This window comes from Schistocerca americana, chromosome 6 (genome assembly GCF_021461395.2).
Source record: "Schistocerca americana isolate TAMUIC-IGC-003095 chromosome 6, iqSchAmer2.1, whole genome shotgun sequence".
NCBI classification, from domain to species: domain Eukaryota; kingdom Metazoa; phylum Arthropoda; class Insecta; order Orthoptera; family Acrididae; genus Schistocerca; species Schistocerca americana.
The window spans coordinates 484,699,864-484,716,039 of record NC_060124.1 but is presented as its reverse complement, the minus strand read 5'-3'; the positions used below and the strand labels follow the sequence as shown (position 1 = coordinate 484,716,039).

Below are 16,176 nucleotides of genomic sequence, written 5' to 3'. Positions count from 1 at the left end.
TGGTCATGTGATGTATCTGACCCCAGGAATGTGTCAATAAAGTTTCCCCTTCCTGGGACAATGAATTCACGGTGTTCTTATTTCAATTTCCAGGAGTGTAAAAACTTTACCGTCTTCGCCTTCATTACGTAACTCCCAATCAAATTAGCGGTTTGAATAAGAAAAAAATGCATTATCTACGCGGGGAAATTCGTGGTTATAGTACTATAAAAATGTAGGATTATCTAACGGAAAGGCGCTGATGGTAACTGGCATCCAGATGTAAGCCATCTTCTTTGACTGCGGCTGTTCATCAAGAAATGTGAAATACTGCTGGAGTAAAAGTACGTTGCAAAACATTCTTTCACAAACCCAGCCTATTAAGATTATCTGAATCAAGCCAGTGCAGTATGCTGAAGTGTCAAACGACTTACCGCGAAGGAATGTAAACTGCCGTCATACAGACGCCATGACAATGTGAACCAATGTATAACCTGTTTGAACTGCCAATACCTGCTTGTTATGGTATATTTTACTTCAGAATTCCTTTCTTTATTCTGGATCTCCTTCAAATTTCTAGACTAAAATTTAAAGATTTGAGAAGCATAATTAAATTTTTTCGACTTAGTTATGTGAAGCTGCGACGCAAATAAATGTACGTGATATGAGTACTATCTCTGTATTATCACAACCAGAAAGTGTATTATGCGATTATTGCGTCTGTTTCGCTTGACTTACCTGCTTCTTTCTCTTTACAAGGTAACGTTTCACTGTATTTTGAGAAATTACTTTATTCTGGCAAGACTCCGGATGCAAATAATTTATGAAATAAATAGAGTGTTCTCAACGAGTATACTGATGTAACCATGATTCGAACATTGAGGTCACTGTTTCCCGAGTTTCACTAAAACTGACTTATCTGATTCTATTCATTTCACAATACACACAGTTTAATTTATTTATTTATTTTCTGAAATGTCTGAGAATGACATTTACACTACTGGCCATTAAAATTGCTACACCACGAAGATGACGTACTACAGACGCGTAATTTAACCGATAGGAAGAAGATGCTGTGATATGCAAATGATTAGCTTTTCAGAGCATTCACACAAGGTTGGCGCCGGTGGCGACACCTACAACTTGCTGACATGAGGAAAGTTTCCAACCAATTACTCATACACAAACAGCAGTTGACCGGCGTTGCCAGGTGAAACGTTGTTGTGATGCCTCGTGTAAGGAGGAGAAATGCGTACCATCACGTTTCCGATTGTAGCTTATCGCGATTGCGGTTTATCGTATCGCGACATTGCTGCTCGCGTCCGTTGAGATCCAATGACTGTTAGCAGAATATGGAATCGGTGGGTTCAGGAGGGTAATACGGAACGCCGTGCTGGATCCCAACTGCCTCGTATCACCAGCAGTCGAGATGACAGGCATCTTTTCCGCGTGGCTGTAACGTATCGTGCAGCCACGTCTCGATCCCTAAGTCAACATATGGGGACATTTGCAAGACAACAACCATCTTCACCAATAGTTCGACGACGTTTGCAGCAGCATGGACTGTCAGCTCGTAGACCATGGCTGCAGTTACCCTTGACGCTGCATGACAGACAGGTGCGCCTGCGATGGTGTACTCAACGACGAACCTGGGTGCACGAATGGCAAAACGTAATTTCTTCTGATGAATCGAGGTTCTGTTTACACCATCATGATGGTCGCATCCGTGTTTGGCGACATCGCGGTGAACGCACATGGGAAGCTTGTATTCGTCATCGAAATACTGGCGTACCACCCGGCGTGATCGTATGGGGTGCCAATGGTTACACGTCTCGGTCACCTCTTGTTCACACTGACGGCGCTTTGAACAGTGGACGTAACATTTCAGATGTATTACGAACCGTGGCTCCACCCTTCATTCGATTCCTGAGAAACCTTACATTTCAGCAGGACAACGCACGACGGCATGTAGCGGGTCCTATACGGGCCTTTCTGGATACAGAAAATGTGCGACTGCTGCCCTGGTCAGCACATTCTGCAGCTCTCTCACCAACTGAAAACGTCTGGTCAATGGTGGTCGAGCAACTGGCTCGTCACAAGACGCCAGTCACTACTCTTGATGAACTGTTGTATCGTGTTGAAGCTGCATGGGCAGCATCCAAGCTCTGTTTGACTCAATGCCCAGGCGTATCAGGCCGTTATTACGGCCAGAGTTGGTTGCTCTGTGTACTGATTTCTCGTTATCTATGCACCCAAATTGCGTGAAAATGTAATCATATGTGAGTTCTAGTATAATATATTTTTCCAATGAATACCCGTTTATCATCTGCATTTCTCCTTGGTGTAGCAATTTTAATGGCCAGTCATGTATGAGACGGCTATGTGTGTGGAACCGGGCTAAATGATAATGTAATGATTTATAGGGTGTGCGTGTGTGTGTGTGTGTGTGTGTGTGTGTGTGTGTGTGTGTGTGTCTGTGTAGGAGCGTCATAGCAAATTCCTAGTACGATGTGTCTGAATCACTTCCACAGGGGTGATTTCTGCACTCAAACAGTATAGAGGTTTATAATTTCAATTTGAGGCGATTCTTAATTTCAGCTCTGTCCATTTTAACACATAGTAATGTTGCTGGTAATTGGTAGACCAATTAGAGTTCTGGAAGAAAGGGAATCAGATTGGCTATAGTTTTCAGTAGCCAATCAGAAGGGAGAGAGCTGCCACGTGTTTCGTTCAATGCACGGGCGTTTGCGTGTGACTAGAAGGCAGATGGTGCCCATCCGTGTTCGAGACATGTAAAGCTTTCGGCACATTTCTCTGTTGAAAAGGTTAATTCTGTTTAGTTTCTCTACTTGGTATAGCTTCGGGAATAGTATGTGGAGCATGGGGATGTGTATTACGTCATTTTAGAGAGTTAAGTGACTTCGTGACTGAGGTAATTTGAGTAGAAACTCCATGTGGTATATGGAGCGATAGTTACAGTGAACTTTCCTGGTTTGTTGACAGCTGCTGCTGTGTATGTACTTTTTCGGGTAAGGTCAGCGGTATTTGCTAAATAGTGTTATACGAATGAGTGCTAAAGTGTCAAAGGAAAGCGCAATGTTATAAATAGATTCTGACTTGGTGGTGAAGCTGTATAACTGAAATATGCAATACACTGAGGTGACAGAAGTCATGGGATAGCAATATGCCCTTATACAGATGTCGGCAGTATCGCGTTTTTTTTTTTTTTTTTTTTTTTTTTTTTTTTTTTTTTTTTTGTCAGCAGTCTACTGACTGGTTTGATGCGGCCCGCCACGAATTCCTTTCCTGTGCTAACCTCTTCATCTCAGAGTAGCACTTGCAACCTACGTCCTCAATTATTTGCTTCACGTATTCCAATCTCTGTCTTCCTCTCCAGTTTCAGCCCTCTACAGCTCCCTCTAGTACCATGGAAGTCATTCCCTCATGTCTTAGCAGATGTCCTATCACCCTGTCCCTTCTCCTTATTAGTGTTTTCCGCATATTCCTTTCCTCTCCGATTCTGCGTAGAACCTCTTCATTCCTTACCTTATCAGTCCACCTAATTTTCAACATTCGTCTGTAGCACAAGATCTCAAATGCTTCGATTCTCTTCTGTTCCGGTTTTCCCACAGTCCATGTTTCACTACCATACAATGCTGTACTCCAGACGTACATCCTCAGAAATTTCTTCCTCAAATTAAGGCCGGTATTTGATATTAGTAGACTTCTCTTGGCCAGAAATGCCTTTTTCGCCATAGTGAGTCTGCTTTTGATGTGCTCCTCGCTCCGACCGTCATTGGTTATTTTACTGCCTAGGTAGCAGAATTCCTTAACTTCATTGACTTCGTGACCATCAATCCTGATGTTAAGTTTCTCGCTGTTCTCATTTCTACTACTTCTCATTACCTTCGTCTTTCTCCGATTTACTCTCAAACCATACTGTGTACTCATTAGAGTGTTCATTCCGTTCAGCAGATCATTTAATTCTTCTTCACTTTCACTCAGGATAGCAATGTCATCAGCGAATCGAATCATTGATATCATTTCACTTTGTATTTTAATTCCACTCCTGAACCTTTCTTTTAGTTCCATCATTGCTTCCTCGATGTACAGATTGAAGAGTAGGGGCGAAAGGCTACAGCCTTGTCTTACACCCTTCTTAATAAGAGCACTTCGTTTTTGATCGTCCACTCTTATTATTCCCCCTTGGTTGTTGTACATATTGTATATGACCCGTCTCTCCCTATAGCTTACCCCTACTTTTTTCAGAATCTCGAACAGCTTGCGCCATTTTGTATTGTCGAACGCTTTTTCCAGGTCGACAATTCCTATGAAAGTGTCTTGATGTTTCTTTAGCCTTGCTTCCATTATTAGCCGTAACGTCAGAATTGCCTCTCTCGTCCCTTTACTTTTCCTAAAGCCAAACTGATCGTCACCTAGCGCATTCTCAATTTTCTTTTCCATTCTTCTGTATATTATTCTTGTAAGCAGCTTCGATGCATGAGCTGTTAAGCTGATTGTGCGATAGTTCTCGCACTTGTCAGCTCTTACCGTCTTCAACGTACACAAGGTATGAAAGGGCAATGAATTGGTGTAGCTGTCGTTTGTACTCAGAAAAATTTAGGAGGTAATTATGGCCGCACGACCGGAAGTAACAGACTTCGAACGTGGAGTTGGAGTTGGAGCTAGACGCATGGGGTTTTCCATTTAGGAAATCTTAGAAAATTCAGTATTCCGAGATCCTCATTGTCAAGTATGTGCCGGGAGTACTAAATTTTTGGTACTACCTTTGAACACCGGTAAGAATTACCCCTTCACATTGAGCCGGATGGTGGCGACTATCAGACTGCAGATACAAGGCAGTGTGAGTAGTTTTCCTACAAACTGCATGTCCCAACGTATCATCCGTCCTCCTCCTGACCACCACATCGAGGCAGGGAAGACAGCCATTCCTTTTCACCTCCATAGTGAAACAAAGGTCGTTAAAATTGCCACCACCAAGAGGCCAAACAACAAAGGTATGGTCTACACATCTGGAAAAGGGAACACGCGGGTCATAAAGCCGGCGATTTCAACACATGTTTCTCGAAATCTTCTGTAAACAAACTGGCGAAAAGAGGTGACGATGGGTTTCCCATCGTAAGTGCGTTGTCTGCTCGTAGACTGGAAACCCATTGCCTGATCAGATGAGTATCGATTTCAATTGGTAAGAGCTGATCATAGGGTTCGAGTGTGGCGCAGACCTCACGAAGTTATGGACCCATGTTATCAACAAAGACACTATGCAAGCTGGTGGTGGAACCGTAATGGTATGGACTATGCTTACAAGGAATGGCTTGGGTCCTCTGGTCCAGCTGAACCTATAACTGACTGGAAGTAGTTATGTTAGGCAACTTGCGGTTGGAGCCATTCATGGATTTCATGTTCCCAAACAACGATGGAATTCTTATGGACGACAATGCACCATGTTACCCGGCCACTATTCTGGACAATTCGAACGAATTATTTGACCACGGAGACCCCCTGCAACGCTTTCGCGATTATGAACGGCTGTAGAGCCAGCAAGGCTCAATATTTCTGCAGGTGTTCTCGAACGACTTGTTGAGTCGATGCCATATCGATTTGCTGCATCACGACGGGCGGAAGGAGGTTCTACACGATATTAGGAGCTATCCCACGATTGTTGTGTCAGCAGTGCGTATTAGTGCCTCCAGAACTGATTTCGTCTCTTTCAGTAGTTATACGTGAACTGAAAACGTTAGGTACTCGCGCTCTGGTGAAACGTACGATAGAGTTCATTCATCGCCTTAGCCTTGCAACTGAGCAAGATTATACTTCGCGCGACGTGAGGAGTGATTCGCTGAAGAAGAACATACCGGAAGGTGAGTGGGAAAACTTTACGGAACAGGGAAAGCGCCCAGCCGCTAAATGAATCGCGACTTCAACTGTTTCCATAACAAGTGAGAGATGTTATTAGATATGTAGAAAATTATGTGCCTTGTAATGATCGCAGACTAAAGCAGCGTCAGTAGACCAGTCACCATACGAGTAATTGAGTCTCGACTGCAATCCTGAAATGATTACCTGTATGAACGTGTTGCTGGAGAGGGTGAACAACTTGCCCACACGTATGATGAGCGGGCGCGACGTCTGCTGCATCATGATCATGAGCGACCTCTTGAACGGAGGGTTAGCGTCTGGCCAACCACAGCCGAACGCCGAGTGCGGCAGGCGCTCGCTCTGCAACACGACACACACACACACACACACACACACAAAGAGACAGAGTCAGCTTTGGTATATTCGAGATCTACATACACATCTACATGATTAATTTGCAATTTACAATCGAGCGTCTGGCAGAGAATTCATCGAACCACTTTCAAGCTATTCTTCTACCGTTCCACTCTCGAAGAGCACGTGGGAAAGAAGAACACTTAACACTTTCCGTGCAAGCTCGGATTTCTCACCCTCACCCCCACCCTCAAATATCTTGGCGTCACCCTTGACCTTCGCCTCTCCTGGACCCCTCATCTCCAGACAATCCAAGCCAATGCACACTCCCGATTCCATCTCCTCAAGCTCCTTCCTGGCCGCACATGGGGTCTGGACCCCTCCACCATCCTTCACATCCACCCTATCCTCTGCTATGCCCATCCTGCCTGGATCTCCGACCCTCCTACCTTTTACAAATCTCTTCAAATCCTGGATCGCCATGTGCTCTGCCTCACCTATCACATCTGCCTCCCCTCCCCCAAGTGGATCCTGTATGACATTATTCCGTTCCTGCACCTCCTCCTTTTCCTTGAATGGATACGGATTCTCTACACCTCCCATAAACTTAATCCCCCTCACCTGCTTGTCTCTCCCATCCTTTCCCACCCCCATCTGCTGCCACATCTGTATTCCCCCACCTGCTCTCCATCTCTCCACTCTCCATACCATCCCCATTGTGGCTTCCGCCAGCTCCCCCTCCCTGATGATGGCCTCATCCCCTCCATCTACCGCTCCTACCAACTTTGATCGTCCCCTTCCACCCCCAGTGTTTCTCCCTTCTCTCTCTCCTCTTTTCCTTCATCCCTCCTCTCCCTCGGGCTTCCCTTACCCCCCTAGTTCTTTCCTCCCCCTCCCTGCTCCTCTACCACTGGCATCTACACCCTCCCCCTCTTCCTTCTCCCCCACCTTTTCCCCTTTGGCAAGTCTCCGGATTCGTTCATGAACGGTGAACATTCGAGTGAACATTCGTGTGCTGGAGATCGTCGACAGTGTTTGTGAGTGCCTTCGTGTTCGTGTTTCAGTGTTTCGTCGTTTGTACTCCATCGTTCACATGTGTCATGTCATGTCTGTTCGTGTCCACGTTCTGAACGTTTCTTATTTGGACATTGCGCCCGTGAACGGCTCCATGTATTTTAATTTTCTCTGTCTACTGTTGTTTATCGACTATGTTTGTTTTTCGATGTCTCCGTATGTACCGATTGTCTTATATGTGGCCGAAGAGCGGCGTAGTTTGCCGCTGCCAGCTTACCTGTATAAGGTATGAAAATAACAATAAAGGAAAAAAGCTCTGATTTCTCTCATTCTCATTCTCATGAACATTCCTCCCTAAGCAGGTGGGCATCAACAAAATATTTTCACACTCTGAAGAGGAAGTTGGTGATTGTAATTTCATGAGAAGATCGCCTCGCAACGAAAACTGTCGTTCTTTCAATGATTTCCTCACCATTTTGCGTATCATATCCTTGAAACTTTCTCCCCTGTTTCGCTATACTACAAAACGAGCTGCCCTTCTGTGGACTTTTCCGTTGTCCGCCATCAATCCTATCCGGTAAGGATCCCGTATTGCAACAGTACTCCGGTAAAGGACGGACATGCGTAGTACAAGCAGGCTCTTTAGTAGACCTGTTGCATTTTCTAAGTGTTCTGCCAATAGACCGCAGTCTTTCGTTTGCTTTATCCGTAACATTATCTGTCTGATCGTATCAACTGAAGTTATTAGGAATTCTAATCCGTAAGTATTCCGTTCAATTTGCAACCCTTATAGTTGTCTGATTTATCATCTAACCGAAATTTAGCATATTCCTTTTAGAACTCATGTTGACATCTAACTTTTCATTATTTAGTGTCAACTGTCACTTTTCGCAGCATATCGATATCTTGTCTAAAGCATTTTGCAGTTGGTTTTGGTAATCTGCTGACTTAAGAAGATCTGCTAAATGGTCTACTCAGATTATATGCTCAATCTTTTGTACAAATTAGGAGCATCAGGGGGCCTATAACACTTCCTTGAGGAACGCCACACATTACTTTTGTTTTACGCGGGTGCAGGGAATGGCAATTGAATTTCAATGTAGACAAGTATAATGTGCTGCAAATACATAGAAAGAAAGATCCTCTATCATTTAGCTACAATATAGCAGGTCAGCAACTGGAAGTTAAATCCATAAATTATCTGCGAGTAGGCATTAGGAATGATTTAAAATGGAATGACCATATAAAATTAATCGTCGGTAAAGGAGATGCCAGATTGAGATTCATTGGAAGAATCCTAAGGAAATGCAATCTGAAAACAAAGGAAGTAGGTTACAGAACACTTGTTAGCCCACTGCTTGAATACTGTTCACCTGTGTGGGATCCGTACCAGATAGGGTTGACTGAAGAGATAGAGAAGATCCAGCGGAGAGCAGCGCGCTTCGGTACAGGATCATTTAGTTATCGCGAAAGGGTTACGGATATGATAGATAAACTCCAGTGGAAGACTCTGCAAGAGAGACGCTCAGTAGCTCGGTACGGGTTTTGTTGAAGTTTCGAGAACATACCTTCATCGAGGTGTCAAGCAGTATATTGCTCCTTTCTACGTATATCTCGCAAAGAGACCATTAGGATAAAATCAGAGAGATTAGAGCCCACACAAAGGCATACCGACAATCTTTCTTTCCACGAACAATACGAGACTGGAATAGAAAGGAAAATCTATAGAGGTACTCAAGGTACCCTCCGCCATACACCGTCAGGTGGCTTGCGAAGTATGGATGTAGATGTAGACGTAGATGTAGATCTTTGACCATTCTGAGAGGAAATCACTAATCCAGTTACATAACTGAGATGATATTCCAAGGGCACGCATTTGATTAGATGTTACTCTCCTGACATTAGTGCTCATTACTTCGTGAAAGTAAAGAGCTAGTCGCGCTTCACGAGAACGATAGTTTCAGAATTCACATTGACTGTCAACAAGTGGTTTTCTTTGAGGTAGCTCATAATGTTATATGTTCCAAAATCCGACTGCAAACCGATATTAGCGATGTGGGTCTATAATTCAGCAGATTACTCGTGTGCCCTTTTTTTGATACGGGTGTGACTTGTGCATTTTAGGTACAGTTCGTTCTACCGCCAAGAGATAGCATATGACTGCTGAGGATTGAGCAATTATATCAGCATACTCTGAAAGGAACATGACTGGTATACAATCTGAACCGGAAGCCTTGCCTGTTTTAAGTGATTTAAGCTGCTTTGCCACAACGAGGATATCTACTTCTAAGTTAGTCATTCTTGCAGCTGGGCTTGATTCGAATTCTGCAATATTTACTACTCCACCTTTGCTGAAGGAATTTCGGAAAACCCCCTTTTGGTAACTGAACTTTAGAGGCGTTATCATCAGTGACATCACCATTGTTATTGCGCAGTGAAGGTGTTGATTGTGTCTTTCCGCTGTTGTACTTTAACATGCGACCAGAAAGTCATTGGATTTTCTACCAGATTTCGAGGCAGTTTTTCGTTATGGACAGAGAGAGTTTCATAGTGAAAAAGTATCTCGCATCGAAGTTCGGGCTAAATTTCGAGCTTCTGTGAAACATCTCCAATATTGCTTTTTTTATTCTTTTAAATTTGGCATGCCTTTTTCGTTGTTTCTGCAACAGTGTTGTGGACCGTTTTGTGTACCAGGAGGGATCAGTACCATTTATTACTAATTTATTTGGTATACGTCTGTTAACTGTCGCCGCTACTACTTCTTTAATTTTAAAACACATGTGGTCTACGTTTACATAATGCGTCTGGAAGGAGTGGAGACTGTTTCTTAGGAAGGCGTCAAGCAAATTTTTATCTGCAGTTTTAAATAGATGTATTTTGTGTTTTTTTTGGCGGGTTTTGATGTTACGTTATTTAGGTTCACTACAACAACTTTGTCGTCACTAATCCATGTATGCATCATGATACTTCCTATTTGCTCAGTATTATTTGCTGCTAAGGCGTCAAGTACGTTTTCGCAACATTCACACTTCGAATGGATTCCTGAACTAGTATTTTCGAAGAATACAATCAGACGATTTCGGACGACGATTTATGCCTACCATCGATTTTAAGTATGTACTATCGCCAATACATCGAGGGTAGATTGAAGTCATCGCCAGCTATTGTTGTAAGAGTGGAGTACCTTTTTGAAATGAGATTCAAGTTTTCAGTTTGGCTTTAGGAAAGGTAAAGATACCAGAGAGGCATTTGTCATGTTGCTCTTGTTAATGTAAGCAAGTTTGACGGATTATCAAGACGCACACGTAGCATTCGTCGACTATAAAAAGCGTTCGATAATGTAAAATGGAGAAAAATATTCGAAATTCAGAGAATAATACTAATAAGCTGTAGGGAAAGATGGTAACATACAGTATACAACTTAACCAGAGGGATGGTAAGGCAAAATACGAAGTGCTCGGATTAAAAAGAATGTACGACAGGGACGCAATCTTTCGTTCCTGCTGTATAAGCTATACCTACATCGAAGTAACAATGACGGAAACAAAAGAAACGTTCAGTGTTGGATTAACATTCAGGTCGAAGGATATCAATGATAAGATTCGCTGATGATATTGCTGTCCTCAGTTAATGCGAAGAAGAGTTACAGGCGGACGGAATCAACAGTTTAATGAATGTAAAATATGGAAAGAGAGTAAATCGGAAAAACACAGTTGTAATTAGATGTAGCAGAAATGAGAGAAAATTGAGGATCATGAAACAGACCAAGGTAAGGAGTTCTGCTACATTGGAAGCAAACTTATCCATGACGTAGAAAACGAGGAGGACATAAAAAGCTGACAAGCGCAGGCAAAGAGAGCATTCCTAGCCAAAAGAAGTCTACTGGTGTCAAACATTGTCGGTAATTTGAGGAAGAAATTCCTGAGATTGTGGATGTGGAGCACAATATTGTTTGCTAGTAAATCAAGGACAGTGGGGAAAACGGAACAGAAGAGAATCGAAGCGCTAGTGATATGGTGCTACAGAAGAATGTTGAAAATAAGGTGGACTAATTAGACAGGGAATAGAAATCCTCCATAGAATCGGCGAAGAAAGAAACATATGAAAAACCCTTGCATGAAGAAGGGTCAGAATGATAGGAGATGTGTTAAGTCTTCAGCGAATAACATCCATGGTAATAGAGTGAACTCCAGAGACTAAAAACTGCAGGGGAAGCAGAGATTTGAGTACATCCAACAAATAACTGGGGACTTTGGGTATAAGTGCTACTACGAGATTAATAGGAGATGCCCAGGAAAGAAATTCGCGGCGGTCGCGTCAAACCCGTCAGAAGACAGATGACTCAGAATAAACAAACGCACCTCACTTGTGGTAAAAGAGATGCCCGGATACAATTTCTTCTCAATATGTCAGTCATATGTCAGGTAACTGCTTGTAATAATCATTCATTCGGAACATTTTGAGGTGAAAAAGTTGTTTCTCGTCGGTGATATACAGCTGTTACGCTATGAGAATGTTCTGTGTAGTGCGTGAAGAGTGTACGTCAAGAACACATATAAAAATTGTTAATACGTCAGTACGTATAAAATTGTGCATAATGTTGTGCAATCATACAGTACATCACATACACTTGACGAATGGCATTTTTTAAATCAACTGCTATTTATGTCGAGAAAGTAATATGTTGACTTCAGTCTTTCACACACGTGAACGCTTCTTCGCTATAACTTGTCAGGATACTAAATTTATTTAAAGAATAATGACTGGTCGAGCTGGGAAAGTAACCAACTACGTGAGGGCAGCACCAATGCACATGATAACGATTTACCTTTCTGGAGACAGTTGCTTGACTGTGCGTATTAACCTATTGAGGAGATGGGGTCGAATCGTCATTCAGAAAGGATGTCATGACTTTGCTTTGAACAGTTCGGTAAAGTCTTCTTAGAAAAGGAACAGTAAGCGGCGAGCATAAAGTGGAGATATTAATGTACAATTTATATGATTTTTCTCCGAGTTTTTGTTAGGTAAGTTGAAAATTGGATTTTTAATCAAAGTCGTAATACCACTGGCGTATTACAAGTATTTTACTTACAGACACAAGCCTGCTGAGAATTTACCTTCGTAATATTCTGACAGATATACTTAGTCACTAAACACAGTGTGAAAATTTGAGAGTTAGCAGGTTTATTTCTGTTATGGTTTGCAATAGGAAACTCATTGATTCGCTGTGGTTGCTGACTTCTAGGAAGAGTGTACAGTTTGAGTGAACTAAATTGATAAAGTTAATATTTATAGCAGAATCTGTGCGTTAAAATCGTATACATTCGATTTAGTACAGACTTGATGGAAGTATTAGTGAATTTTCGATACGAAGATACATTATCATTTATTTTCAAAGAGCTTACGTCATTTACTCCTGAACTTCGACCTGAAGTGTAGAAGGAACTCACGGTAGATTAAATCTCCATCCGGTCATACAGATTGAGATTTTCGGTGATTTCCATAGTTCGCTTAAGTAAATGCCTGGATTGTTTCTTTCTGCTTGTGCTCGGTCTCTAATGACCTCGATGTCGACAGGATGTTAAATATTAGTTTTCCAGTGATATTTCAATGCCTGTGTTATTAAGAATAACTCTGCAATGTTCATTCTGACATGCAAGAATGTCCGAAGGGACAGGCACTGCGGTGACGGCAGCGGTTATGGAATATGTGAAACGTATTCGCATTTTCGAACACTAACAACCATCAGCTGTGTAAGGGAATGATGACAATGAAAATTTGTGCCCGCCCGAGACTCATACCCGCGTTTCAGGCTTTGGTTATCTGTTCAGGACCCTCGGCTAGACCGAAACTTCCATGTTCTTCGTTTCTGCCTGACAGTCTCTTCTCGTACACATATTATGTAATTCCCGTACAGGGGAGGACATTTTTTAATTGGAATATGATATAGTAGTGCTTGTGTCGTTAAGAATAACGATGTTAGGACACGCTTGCATGTGCCGGACCAGGAGTCGAAGTCGTGTTTTCCGCTTTTTTCAGCCCAGATAGGCCATTTAGAATTGTTGCTGTTTCAGTATATGCAAGTCCGAACAACGGATCTATTTGGTATTTTGTTGCCACTCTTCCCGAATGGTTATTAAGTGGTGTCTTAATTTCTCGACTGTATGAAGGGCTTAATCTTTCCATATGAAATGAAAATATATATCTGCAATAAGGGATAATAATCAAGTTATTAGTGACAAAAATAATCTATAAACTGGTGTAAAATAATTGTAAATGCTGTATGTAATTAACAAATTGTGGTTATTATAAAGTGTACACACAAGTAGCGTTCAGCTAAAAGCATTACTTCTGTGGTCACACGCATAAGTTGTATATAATGGGCTCGCATAGCTAATTAAAATATCAAACACGATCCGAAGCAACTTTGACGGTGCCGTTCTCAACTTTCGAGGTCTCACGGTGCTAAAACTGTATATTATGGGGCAGGAATACCTCCCTAGAAAATTTACGCATAGGTGTTCTGCACAACATACTAAGTATTGCCAGTGTACTTTCGTACATCCTGCACAATGCTGTATATTCCTGGGACGTACACCTGACGCCGCTCCCAGCGCTTTCATTCGATTGTCCGGATAGCTTTGGCCACATGCAGCTGTTTTCATGCTTTTTACAGTACGTCCACTGCAGAAAGAGTGAGATGACAGATTGTAAAGATTGTGTGCGATTAGTTTGCTGCGCGGCAAGTGGCCGTGTCGTGCAAGTGTTGGAACTTCGATTATTTTCCGAGTCCAGTTAACATCGTGACAATCCACAGATGAGAGCATGGAGCTGCTAAAGCCTTTATAGGGAAATATCAAATACACACTGTAGAACTAACTGATCGTTTAGTCACGGATTGCGAGTGACGTTTTGAGTCAGTTTTTGTGTATTTCGCAACCTGCTAGATTTGCTGAGGTTATTGCTGGTGATACAGTAAAGTTATGTATTAGTGAATTAACTGTTGAATTTCAAAGTAATCCCTTGTGTCATCTAGCTGAGTTGATAAAATCAGGCCCAGGTGCATTCTTTTAATTATACTGTAGTCTGCAAGTAACTTTATAATCTTGCTTTTTTTTAAATAGGAACTGTTTTGCAGTGGTGGGCAACCGGTCTCTATACAACAATTCATAGAACAAAAATGAATTCAGCTAAATCTGATCGTGCATTTGTGTTTCCTTTCCAAGATACGTTTGTTAAACAGGGCAATAGCTATCAAAATTCAGCTTTAGATAATGCATTGCATATTAAAACAATGAAGAACTGAAGCGTTAAAATGATAAGCCATATTGTGATCGTTATACGTGCCGAAATTGACCCTTCCACATACCTGGTCAGTGACTGCCTGTCCGAGGAAGCAGAAGAGGCCATTGTGCGCCAAGTAGACTAGGAAACCAACTATCCTCTTCACAACCGATCCTCGTGATGCAGCTCCCTGGAACATCTGTCAAACGAAGGCAAAATATGGAAAAACGAGTTTGAAATAAAGTTACAAACAGTTCGCGACTCACTACGATATGTTTTATTTAATTTAACAACAACACGTTTTTCACCGCATTGCCTTTGGTTACAAGCAAAATAAATGAAATATTCTAAATGAGGCACATGATATTCTTTATGATATTTTGGCACACGTAGCAGAAGTTGTTGACTAATACACTGTCGGAAAAAAATCACAACACCAACAAGGGTTGTGTGACAGAATCTAAAGTTGGTAGTTGTGTTTCAAAACACGCTGTCTATTCAAATTTCACGCCATTGCCTAAGAGTGGCGCTAGTGGCGCCACGAAGAGGATGTAAATCATGTTTCCTTTCAATGCATGCTGTAGCGGTCGTAAACATGAAGGAAAAGGAAGGAAGACTGGATTTAACGTTCCGCTGACATGTACTAGCACCAAAAGGGAACAAGACTGGAGGACCAAGAACTAAGTGCTCGTGTTAGAAAGGGTGCAAGAGAGGGATGCAGCCTTTCATGCCTAGTGTTCAATTTATACATCGAAGGAGCAATGATGGAAATAAGAGAAAACATCAAGACTAGGATTAAAATGTTGGGTGAGAAGATATCAATGATAAGATTCGCTGATGACATTTCTATCCTCATTGAAAGTGAAGACGAATTACAAAATCTTTTGAGTGGAATTAACAGTCTAAGAAATACAGAACACTGATTGAGAGTAAACTGGAAAAAGGCAATAGTAATGGAAAGTATCAGAAATAAGAAAGGCGAGAAACTCAACATTGTAATTGGTGATCACGAAGCAGAGAAAGTTAAAGTATTTTGCTACTTTCGAAGCAAAGTAACGCATGTCGGACGAAGCAAGGAGAACATAAAAAGCAGACTAGCTCGATCAAAGAGGAAATTTCTGGCTAAGAGAAGTTTACTCGAAGTGAATTTATCCTCAATTTGAGAAAAGGAATAAATTTATAACAATGTGCGTTTGGAGGGCAGCATTGTATGGTAGTGAATCATGGATGGTGGGAAATTGGAACAAAGGACAGTCGAAGCGTTTGGTATGTGGTGCTACAGAAGAATGGTGAAAATTAGGTGAATCACAAGATAATAATTACAGAGGAAATCAAAATGTTAAAAGCACTGATACGAAGATGGGACAGGATGCTAGGATATACGTTAAGACGTCTTGGAATAACCTCTATGGTACTAAGGCGAGGTATAGAGGGTAATAACTCTAGGGAAATACAGAGACTGGAATACATTCTACAAATAATTATGGACGTAGGGTGCAAGTGCTACTGCGATATGAAGACGTTATCACAGGAGAGGAATTAGTGGCGCGCTGCCTCAAACTACACAGAAGAAAGATGACCCAAAACAATAAATAAATAAAATAAAAAAGATAATGTTAAAATGTTCATCTTTTTTAGCTAGAATGATTTTCAAACCTGTTTGTG

The 16,176-nt window shown here is 41.9% G+C and overlaps 1 protein-coding gene across 1 annotated transcript in view; it reads right to left on the bottom strand.

Moving 5' to 3' along the window:
• LOC124619923 (odorant receptor coreceptor-like) overlaps positions 1 to 16,176 on the bottom strand; it is a 39,574-nt gene that overhangs the window by 5,432 nt on the left and 17,966 nt on the right. Inside the window, exons 4-5 of the mRNA XM_047146566.1 lie at positions 14,597 to 14,710; positions 6,064 to 6,219 (exon numbers count right to left, since the gene is read on the bottom strand). Of these exons, the coding sequence (XP_047002522.1) occupies positions 6,064 to 6,219; positions 14,597 to 14,710 (270 nt within the window). The remainder of the gene's footprint in view (positions 1 to 6,063; positions 6,220 to 14,596; positions 14,711 to 16,176) is intronic.